The 11,706-nt window shown below is 32.9% G+C and overlaps 1 protein-coding gene and 1 long non-coding RNA gene across 3 annotated transcripts; both read right to left on the bottom strand.

Annotated features, from left to right (window-relative positions):
- Positions 1-599: 599 nt before the first annotated feature.
- LOC123217108 (probable inactive receptor kinase At1g27190) lies at positions 600-10,848 on the bottom strand. 2 transcript variants are annotated; one of them, XM_044637888.1, is made up of 3 exons: positions 10,246-10,847; positions 2,306-2,334; positions 600-2,200 (listed from the first exon to the last, which is right to left on the bottom strand). In XM_044637888.1, the coding sequence occupies exons 1-3, from the start codon at positions 10,791-10,793 to the stop codon at positions 957-959; spliced, it is 1,821 nt and encodes a 606-aa protein (XP_044493823.1). In that variant the 5' UTR covers positions 10,794-10,847; the 3' UTR covers positions 600-956. The 2 variants fall into 2 exon arrangements, with proteins under 2 accessions (XP_044493823.1, XP_044493822.1); XM_044637887.1 differs by lacking the exon at positions 2,306-2,334 and having other exon boundaries at positions 600-2,143; positions 10,157-10,848.
- On the bottom strand, positions 4,881-6,097 carry LOC123217109. Its single transcript, XR_006502415.1, has 2 exons — positions 5,889-6,097; positions 4,881-5,000 (listed from the first exon to the last, which is right to left on the bottom strand). It is a non-coding gene; the product is annotated as an uncharacterized LOC123217109 (long non-coding RNA).
- Positions 10,849-11,706: the final 858 nt, after the last annotated feature.

Here is an 11,706-nt window from a genome sequence, read left to right as displayed (position 1 = left end):
CCATGCCATCACCTCATCATAATTTCTTAAGAACCCAAGCCATATCAGTTTGTGACTGGTAAAATACTGAATACAGTGCCTTTGACAGAATTTTCGAGCTGTCTTTGCACAGCTTAGAGAGAAAATTAAAATCAACCATGTCATTGTTTACAACAGTAATATAGACAAATATAAATTAAATGCATGGACAGGGCATAACAAGGTTGATTAAAGTGTATAACACCACTTGGGTTGAGATGTCCTGGAAAAAGTTGAAAGAAAGTCATTTATCACCTTCCCCAACAAAAATAAAGTAGCATGGTTCCTGCAATTGATTCTAAATGGCCTTCCCTTTCCTCAATCTCAATTGAATTACACAGAGAAAGAGATTTTGTGCTGATTTAAAAATATCAGAAACACTGCAGCATTGAACAAACAATACCCAAAAAAACACAGTGCATTATCAATAAAAAATTCATCCAAAATCAGGAGACTGGCATCAAGGAAACCTGGATTCGATCATAATATAGAATCACGAGGCATTTAGAAACATCACTCGAAGCTTGCAAAACAATGATAGATGGCAAAACAAACATCAAAGAAGTAAATTCACATGACAATAAAGCCAGAGAATTGGTTTCCCTTTGGTAATATTAGATAGCATAATCATCCAGAAATATCAATGAACGAAAAACCAAGAGGCAGAAGCAGCATTTACCATAATGATAAATTGATAACAAAAATCTCCTAAACTACAGAGCATACTGCTTCATTTAATATACAAAAGACAGAAGTAACAGAATTATCAAATAAATGAGCACTAATACAGGGAATCCTCTCCATGTGGAAACCATAGCAATTACTGAGAAGGAATTCCATAACAAAGCATACATTTTAGTGATAGAAATGCCCTATAATGCTGCCAGACGCAAAATTGGTTACAATTTTTTGTGCTTCTCTTTCTTTACCCACCAAAGCTACTCCTTAAATTCAGGATCTTGTTTACCAAAGATCAATGGGAATTCCTCATACTCCTCAAAGAAACCATGTCTCTCAGCCATGCTCTTCAATGACTCATATATCTGATACATAGAAGGCCTATCCTTAGGCCTAGAAACCACACAAGTACAAGCAACCTTCAGAAACTGTGTAATTTCATCGTCATTACCTTTCCCACATAAAGCCTTATCAATGGCATCTTTACTTCGACCAGTGATTACTAAATGGTTAACCCAGTTAACCAAATTTCCCTCAAATCCTTCCTCTGCAATGCTCACTTCAATAGGCTTCTGACCAGTAACCAATTCTAACAGCAAAACTCCAAAACCATAAACGTCCCCTTTCAATGAAGCAACCATAGTGCTTGAGCACTCTGGAGCAACATAACCAAACTCTCCCAAATCTCCATTGATGAAAGAACTATCATTAGAATCACGAGAACCAACAAGCCTTGCCAGTCCAAAATCCGTTACCCTGGCATCAAAATCATCATCAATAAGAATCACATTAGAACTAACATACTGGTGCATATACGGTGATTGGCACCCATGGTGCAGCCAAGCCAATCCTCTTGCCACACCCACACCAATCCGAAGCCTGGTAGACCAATCCAAAACACCATGCTGACTCTCAACAAAACCATTTCCATGTAGCAGCGAGTACAATGTCCCATTAGGCATGTGCTTGTACAACAAAAGCCTCTCTTCCTCCACAACACAAAATCCCAACAATGGCACCAAATTGGGATGTCTAAGCTGCCCCAACCTATTCATCTCTGACTGAAACTGCTTCTCACCAAGCTTACAAGCACTTAGCCTCTTAATCACCAAGGCAGAGCCATCAGGCAACACTGCCTTGTAGGAAACCCCAGTTCTTGTAGAAATAATAATATTTCCAGCATTAAAACTGTTTGTAGCAACCAACAAATCAGCCAGTTTAATCTTAACAATGGGTTTCTGAAACAAAGAAACCTGAACAAGCTTATGTGAACGCAATAATTGAATCCAACTACTATCATCTTTCCCATCGTCAACACCATATCCTCTTTTCTTCCGATTATATCTAACGAAAAACCACCACCAAATCACAAACCCCAAAAACATAGAAAACAAAGCACCAATAACACCAGCAGCAATAATAATACCAAGACTCTTACCACTCAACCCTCCACATTTCCCCAAAGGCTTCCCACAGAGTCCTTTATTCCCTTCAAAACTTTCTCCTTTAAATTTCGCAAGATCAGACGGTATTGATCCAGACAGAGCATTCCCAGCAACAGAAAATTCCTTTAACCGATCCAACCGGCCCACTCCGTACGGAATCGAACCCGACAATTTATTGTTACTTAAGAAAAGTCTGTTAAGATACTTGCACTCAACTATCTGAGATGGGATGGGACCGGAAAGTTGATTGTTTGAGAGATCAAGTTTCACTATGAAAGGCAGCCAGGAGCAGAGCTCCACCGGAATCGGCCCGGAGATATCGTTATTCGAGAGATCCAGAGTTTGCAAGCTGTGACAGAGGTTCAAGGACTCGGGCAGTCGACCGGAGAGTTGCATTGAACCTAAATCCAGACTGATGATTCGGGCCTCCTTCTGGTTCCAACACGACACGCCGTTTAGCTTGCAGATTGACTCGACAGTGGTATTGGCGAAGGACCAGGAAAGCTTCCCTTCAGGGTCTTTGAGAGATGTCTGGATGCCTTCAAGACACTTCACATCATCATCAATGGAAAAAATAACAGAAAAAGAGGTCAAGACCAAGAGTGAAGCTAAGAAGAAGTAGATGTTCATGGTTTCTGTTGAGTGGTTTTGCAGTTAGGGTTAAATTTTGGGCGGTTCAAGGTTAAGAAAACAGAAGATGAGAAGAATGGGCGGCCATTCACTGCGTTTAGGGAGAGGAAGAGACAGGTAGATTTTTTCTGCCTGAACCAGTGGACACTCTACTTTGCGTGTCTTCTTGTGTTGACAGAATACGGCGTCGTTATAGTCCTTGAAGTGTAAATTGCGCAATTAGTACTTCGGTTAGTCCACTGTTAAGACAAAGTCAAAATTATTAATTGACTGGAATTAGGAGCTATTCAACCTTCATTTATGGAATTTTGTTGTTTATTATTATTATAATTTATTATAATTATATCAACATGAACACTCGTTTACCCATTTTGATCAGCCGGGTCAAACACCGTCGCTCTCAAATTTAAACGTGAGGCACACGGCTGAGGCAGTCAGGCTCAGATGAACCTAACTTCTATTCGTGTTTCATGACTAGTTAAATTAAGGTAAAAAGACTTATTCTCACCCGCGCTTTATGACCAACCCAAATTTATAGCCGTTATTTACTAAAAACTTGCATACTTATTTGTTTAGTATATTTTATTATTACTATTAAAAATAAAATTATTATTTAATAAAAACATTTAAAAAATTAAAAAATTATTATATTTTATTTTTTAATTTTAAAAATTTAATAAATTTTTTCAGACAAATCATCATTTCCGTTAGGATGTAAAGAAAAGTCGTTATCAATTGATGATGGTCAAAAATAAATTGAGATAAAAAAAGAAGTCAATAGAGAGAAAAAAACTCAACAATTACTATCTTTGGCCATTGACAATAGTAGTTAAAAACACTACAGGAGGAAATATTCATTTTTTAAATTTTGGGTAAGAAGAATTTGTTAAAAAACTAAATTTGAGAAAAAAAAGATAAATTTTTAGTTTTTTTAAATGATAATTTTATTTTTAACAATAATAACAAAATTTAACAAATAATATGAGTATTTAAATTTTTGAAAGTTAGTAAGTATAACCTTTGGTTTTGGTTAAATCTTGGGTGAGAATAAGTATTTTGGCCTTAAATTAAAGCCTTCTTTTCTTAATGGCCAAAGGACTATTTCCTACCCAAAGTGTGTTGATTTCTTAAGTTTTCCTTTGTTAACTTTGAAAACTCCATCTACTCACTTATAGACAGTTAAAATTAACGGTTTCAAAAGTAAAATTATCATTTTATCTATAAAATTAAAAATAAACTTAAATTTGATTTCATTTTTCCCCCTCTAAACCCTAAAAAGTAACAATTTTCTCTAACCCAAGTTTTCAAAAATAACATTTTTCTCTTAGGGTTTCTAATTTTTCAGATTCAATTTTTCAACAACATTTCTTTCTCTCTAAGGACCTCAAAGCGATGACTCTTTCTCTCCGACACGGCCTCCTTTCGATGGTTCTCCTAGGCGCGTCAATAATGATACCTAGGAGAACTACTGAAAGAAGGTCGCGTCAGAGAGGAAGAGATATCACCTGGAGGTCACGAGAGAGGAAAAAACATCACCGAAAAATTAAATCTGAAAATTAAAAACTCTGAAGGGAAAATGTTATTTTTGAAAACTTAGATTGAAAGAAAATTATTAGTTTTTAGGATTTATGGAGGAAAATGATATAATCAACGAACTCAGTTAATTTTAACCATCTATAAATAAATAAATGAGATTTTCAAAGTTAACGAGAGAAAATTTGAGAAACAACATACTTTGGGTGGAAAATAATCCTTTGGCCTTTCTTAATTTTGAATTTACTTTTTCTTTTTCAAATTAATCGGCATACGATACATTTTTTTCATTATTACTCTTAACCTCTTTTTCTTTACTTAAATTTAAAAAAGGGCACAGGATTATTTACCACCAGGTTTTACACTAATTTCAATAACATATTTATATCAGATATTCATTTATAAACTAACTTTTGGTAGAATTTTTTATTAAGATAAATGGTAAAATCGTCATTTTACTATTAAACTCTAAAACCTTAAGCATTTATATTATTTTTTCTTTTTAATTTAGAAAACTAACAATTTTTCTCTAATTTTAAATTTTAAAAAACTATATTTCTCTGTAAAGATAATTTCTTCCATCTCCAATGATCGATTGTCGTTCCCTTTGTCAGTCGACCTTACCACCATCTTCTTCTCTCCCTAGCAGCGTTTCCACTTGACCGATTTCATCAAGTAAAGACAAATTATCTTTGTCTGATAAAGAGACAAGTACAACGTCATCTTCTTGAGACGAATACATGCATCAAAAGAAATCAAATTTATAACAAAAAATTCAATGTGTTATATGAATTGGTTACATAAAATTATATGATATCAACATTATATATATATATATATATATACACACAACACACACATATCATATATGATAAATCTTATAAAACAAAATAAATGACAAAAAAAATCTTTGATCTTAATACTGAACAACATGACATGAGTGAGGCTCTGATCCCACAAATGAAAACAATATTTCTATTGAAAGCAATATTGTTGTTTATTCCATATTTTAAATATACATAATAAAAATATACACGATGCTCTAACTATTGTTGTTCAAGCAAAACAATTAACATAAACTCTCATCTCTCTTGTGAGTGTCTTCTAGTCTATACCAGTAAAATATAAAAATGATAATACAATGATGATATTATTATAGATTTTTTATAATGGTAAGGCTAAAGACTTTATATTTGTAGGTATATTAAAAAAGCAAAAAAAACTACCATCAAGAAAACATAATTACTGTTTTTAATTTTTAATTAATTATCAGTTTAATAATTATTATTCACTTGTAAAAGAGAGTTTAAAAATAATAAATATAATGATTATTAAATCTCAAAAGAGAATTATGAAATTTTGATATAATAACTTTTAAAAAAGGTTATGAAGAAATAATGCTTAGATTAACCTTCAAAAGAAAGTTATAAGAAAATAACTTAATAATTATCTTTAATGTAAATCAAAATGCTTTTATGACTAACAACTATGCCTAACGAAAAACCACCACAAACACAATCCCCAAAAACACAGAAGCCAAAACACCAATAACACCAGCAGCAATGAAAATACCAAGACGCTTACCAGGCGACCCTCGGCATTTCCCCAAAGGATTCCCACAGAGTCCTTTATTCCCTTCAAAACTTTCTCCTTTAAATTTCGCAAGATCAGACGGTATTGATCCAGACAGAGCATTCCCAGCAACAGAAAATTCCCTTAACCGATCCAACCGGCCCACTTCGTACGGAATCGAACCCGACAATTTATTGTTACTTAAGACAAGCTTGTTAAGATACTCGCACCAACTATCTGAGATGGGATGGGACCGGAAAGTTGATTGTTTGAGAGATCAAGTGTCACTATGTAAGGCAGCCAGGAGCAGAGCTCCACCGGAATCGGCCCGGAGATATCGTTATTCGAGAGATTCAGAGTTTGCAAGCTGTGACAGAGGTTCAAGGACTCGGGCAGTCGACCGGAGAGTTGCATTGAACCTAAATCCAGACTGATGATTCGGGCCTCCTTCTGGTTCCAACACGACACGCCGTTTAGCTTGCAGATTGACTCGACAGTGGGATTGGCGAAGGACCAGGAAAGCTTCCCTTCAGGGTCTTTGAGAGATGCCTGGATGCCTTCAAGACACTTCACATCATCATCAATGGAAAAAATAACAGAAAAAGAGGTCAAGACCAAGAGTGAAGCTAAGAAGAAGTAGATGTTCATGGTTTCTGTTAAGTGGTTTTGCAGTTAGGGTTAAATTTTGGGCGGTTCACGGTTAAGAAAACAGAAGATGAGAAGAATGGGCGGCCATTCACTGCGTTTAGGGAGAGGAAGAGACAGGTAGATTTTTTCGGCCTGAACCAGTGGACACTCTACTTTGCCTGTCTTCTTGTGTTGACAGAATGCGGTGTCGTTATAGTCTTTGAAGTGTAAATTGCGTAATTAGTAATTCGGTTAGTCCACTGTTAAGACAAAGTCAAAATTATTAATTGACTGGAATTAGGAGTTATTTAACCTTATATTATTATTATAATTACTATTATAATTTATTATAATTATTGAGGGTCAACATCCCCGGTCAAACACCATCTCTTTCAAATTTTAACGTGAGACCCACGGCATAGGCAATCAGGCTCAGGTGGACCTGACTCGTATTCGTGTTCCATGGTTAGTTAAATTAAGGTAAAACGACTTATTCTTATCCGCGCTCTAGGACAAACCCAAATTTATGTATGTTATTTATTAAATATTTAAATATTGTTTGTCTATTATATTTTTTTTATTATTAAAAATAAAATTATTATTTAATAAAAATATTTAAATTTTAAAAAATTTACTATAATTTTTTTAATTTAAAAATATAATAAATTCTTCAAGATAAATCACCGTTTTGAAATAGAAAGAAATATTATTATCAATTGGTGATAGTAAAAAATAAACTAACATTGGACGCTGAAAATACCTTAGAGAAAAGTATTTATCTTTCAAACTTTAGATAGGAAATTTTTTTTTAAAAAACTAAATTTAAGAAAAAAATGATAAATTTTTAGTTTTTAAATATTTTTATTAAATAAGAATTTTATCTTTAATAATAATAACAAAATTTAATAGACGATGTAAATATTTACGTTTTCAAAAATTAATAAATATAACTTTAGGTTTGCATTAACCCTTGAGTGAGAATAAGTCTTTTGACCTTCAATTAAAGCCTTTTTTTTCTTAATTTTAAATTTATTTTTTATTTTTCAAATTAATCGGCATAGGTTAAATTTTTTTCACTGTTGGTTTTGACCTCTTCTTCTTTGCTTGAATTAAAAAAATAAAAGCGGGGGATACTAATAACTTATATGGGAGCTAAAATTCACTTTCCTAAAATATATAAATAAAATTTACTTTTTAAGATACTTTCTTGAGTTTTTGGTAACTAATATTTTTTTTTAAGGCAAAAGATTATTTTTCACTCAACTTTAATAAAACGGTAATTTTTTTAATTCTTAAGTTTGAAAAATCTTGCATATTAGATTTGTTAATAAAATAAATTATTTTTTTTTCATAAAATTAATGAAAGATAAGTATACCTTATGTCTATATTGTACTAAAATTAAATAATAGTTTTTTCTTTAAAAAGATTATAAAAATTTTATCAAGTACATTTTATGATATCATTATCTTTGTTTATTATCAATTCAATCAAGATCCATTAAATCTCATTCAACGAGTAGGACTATTTGTGATGACAAGATCTCAATTAACACATGTGGAAGTAGTCACGAAATCGGTTGTCAACAACTAAAATAACGCTTGGGGTCAATTAATCTACTAGAGAAAAAAGTAGATTTAGATTGTAACGTAAGGGTGGCAATACGTTTAATTGGAAGAGAACGAGATATTAGTGATGACAATGAGGTTTGAGGGAAAAACAAATTGGTGGTAATAACAAAAAAGCGAGATTTGGAGGAAAAAATTATAAATTAATAGAATAAAAATATAATTTGTTTGTACTATTATAAGCGAAAGTGATACTAACTTTATTCAATATGATACAAAATAACAAAAAGACTTTTTGCTGGTTACAACTAACTTTATCATATGGGTGGAAAATTAGACATTTCAGACTTAAAGATGAGGAATTGATCTTTCATCAAAGGTTGGGCCAACACCAGTGGAATTGGAAAATGATAAATAGCTGAAAATACATGAATATCTAATGAAGCAAAGATTGGGATTTGGGACCATGCCACCGAGAGTGAGAGGAAGATTCTGATGAGAAAAATGGGGTCATAAGGGCTTAACTTTACATGGGGCCGAACCAAAACTTGTTTTTATCCTAAGCAGTGGAGGAGAGAAAGAGAAGTGTAGAAAAAAGGGAAAAGGACATTCTACGTATACAAGAATCCTGGAAAGTTTGTTTTGAATAACACGCAAGTTTAAACTCCACGTTACGCAATTTATTGGCCAAAAGAGACATGTGAAGACCCATGTTGGAATGGCATAGCCAGCTGCTGCATTGTTTTGTTCTAATTAAGTTAAGCCTTTAGGCAAATAATTTGGAACCCCACAGAATAATCTGCCTCCTGATCTTCACTACTTTCCAAAAGCAATGTGACATTACATTTGTTGTTTTTTTTTTTTTTCTGCTATAGATTATACTATGCTCTTCCTGCCAATTGATATGACTATAGAGGCCAGAAGAAACAAGGAGAAATCAACTCCCTCCTCTACCTATGTAGGTCTACGTTACTTTATTTTTCTGAACTATATATTTTTACAAGGAAAGATAGAGACAAATTTGAGAAAACTTTTAAGTCTTTCCTTTTGAAGTAATAATTTGGTCTTCTTCCTCATAATCTGAGTTGGGCTTCACCCCAGTTATTGGGCTTCTTCCAATTCATTTACCCAAATCTAACACCTTTATCAGATCTTCAAATTGGTCTTCTTCCTCCTGATCTGCTATTTTATTTTTGGCCGGAAGAGTTATTCCCGCCCAAAGTTTGGTATAATTTCAAACTTCTACTATTAACTTTTAAAAACTTAAATACCTACCATTTTATTAAAGTTTATAGAAAGATTAAGAATAAAAATTTCATTTAACTAAAAATATTTAAAAATTAAATATTTATTATATTTTTCTTTTAAGTTTAAAAATCTAAAAATTCTACTCTTCCATAAAATTTGAAAAATGATATTTTTTCTCTTAAGATTTTATTTTTTCTCTTTCTTCTTTGATGTAAGGATGACAACAGAGAGGAGATCTCAACCCTCGTCTCCCTCCTTAGCCCGTCCCTTTTATAAGGATAACAAAGATTTTTTGTTTTCTTTTCGTAAAGATAAATCTTATCTTTGTTTCTACGTAGAAAAATTATTTTCCTATACCAAAGAGAAAAAATTTTCTTTTCATATTCTTTAAACAGAACACAAATATATTAAATAATAAAATTAAAATCAATATATTATTTTAAATAATATAAATATTATATATTAACTAATTTAATATATATATAATTAGATTTAAATAAATTTAAAATATATAAATAATTTAAAATTATAAAAATTTGTTAATATTTTAAATAAATATATTAATATTGAAAGGACGAAATTTAGACAATAATAGAGACAAAAACAAGGATGGAAACGAAGGTAAGATGAGAGAGAGAGAGAGACATGTATTTTTATTTCTAATATTTTTTTCCTTCGTATTCCCATCCCATCGCCATCCTCTTTCCCTGTTTATCATCTCTTCTATCATCCACACCATCCTCTCTTCTTCCTACTATATCTAAGGAAAAACCACCACCAAATCACAAACCCCAAAAACACAGAAACCAAAGCACCGATAATAATACCAAGACTCTTACCCTTGAACCCTCCACATTTCCCCAAAGGCTTCCCACAGAGTCCATTATTCCCTTCAAAACTTTCTTCTTTAAATTTCGCAAGATCAGACGGTATTGATCCAGACAGAGCATTCCCAGCAACAGAAAATTCCTTTAACCGATCCAACCGGCTCACTTCGTACGGGATAGAACCCGACAATTTATTGTTACTTAAAACAAGTTTGTTAAGATACTTGCATCCAACTATCTGAGATGGGATGGGACCGGAAAGTTGATTGTTTGAGAGATCAAGTGTCACTATGTAAGGCAGCCAGGAGCAGAGCTCCGTCGGAATCGGCCCGGAGATATCGTTATTCGAGAAATCTAGAGTTTCCAAGCTGTGACACAGGTTCAAGGACTCGGGCAGTCGACCGGAGAGTTGCATTGAACTTAAAGCCAGACCGATGATTCGGTTCTCCTTCTCGTTCCAACACGACACGCCGTTTAGCTTGCAGATTGCGGCGACGGTGGTATTGGGAAAGGACCAGGAGAGCTCCCCTTTAGGGTCTTTGAGAGATGCCTGGATACCTTCAAGACACTTCACATCATCATCAATGGAAAAAATAACTGAAAAAGAGGCCAAGACCAAGAGTGAAGCTAGGATGAAGTAAATGTTCATGGTTTCTGTTAAGTGGTTTTGCAGTTAGGGTTAAATTTTGGGCGGTTAAAGGTTAAGAAAACAGAAGATGAGAAGAATGGGCGGCCCTTAACTGGGTTCAGGGACAGGAAGAGATAGGTAGAGTTTTTCTGCCTGAACCGGTGGACACTCTACTTTGCCTGTCATCATTTGTTGACAGAATACGGTGTCGTTATAGTCTTTGAAGTGTAAATTACGGTAATTAGCAATTCGGTTAGTCCACTGTTAATTCAAAGTCAAAATTATTAATTGACTGGAATTTGGAGTTATTCAATCTTCATTTATGGAATCTTTGTTGTTTATTATTATGATAATTACCATTATACTTTATTATAGTTATTGAGGGTCAACATGAAAACTCGTTTTTTGATCTCCCGGGTCAACACCATCGCTTTCAAATTTTAACGTGAGGCCCACGGCTCGGGCAGTCAGGCTCGGATGGACCTAACTCTTATTCGTGTTTCATGATTGGTTAAATTAAGGTAAAAAAGACTTATTCTCACCGCCGGTTTACGAAAAATCCAAATTTATTTTAGTTAATTATTTAAATTTTAAATTTTTTTTATTTATTATATTATGTTGTTATGCTAAAAAATAAAATTATTATTTAATAAAAATATTTAAAAAACTAAAAATTTATTATATTTTTTATTTTGAATTTAAAATTTTAACAAATTTTTTTAGATAAATCATCACTTTCGTCAGTATAGAGAGAGACATTATCGTCAATTGATAATAGTTAAAAATAGATCAAGATGGAGAGAGAACTTGACGGTCACCATCTTTGGTTGTCAACAATGATGACTGAAAAAACTTAAAAAAAAAATTATTTTTCAAACTTTAAATTGAGAAAATTTGTTAAAAAACTAAATTTGATGAGAAAATATGATAAATT

This window comes from Mangifera indica, chromosome 5 (genome assembly GCF_011075055.1).
Source record: "Mangifera indica cultivar Alphonso chromosome 5, CATAS_Mindica_2.1, whole genome shotgun sequence".
Classification (NCBI taxonomy): Eukaryota; Viridiplantae; Streptophyta; class Magnoliopsida; order Sapindales; family Anacardiaceae; genus Mangifera; species Mangifera indica.
Note: the sequence above shows the minus strand (reverse complement) of the source record. Positions and strands in the feature narration are given on the sequence as shown.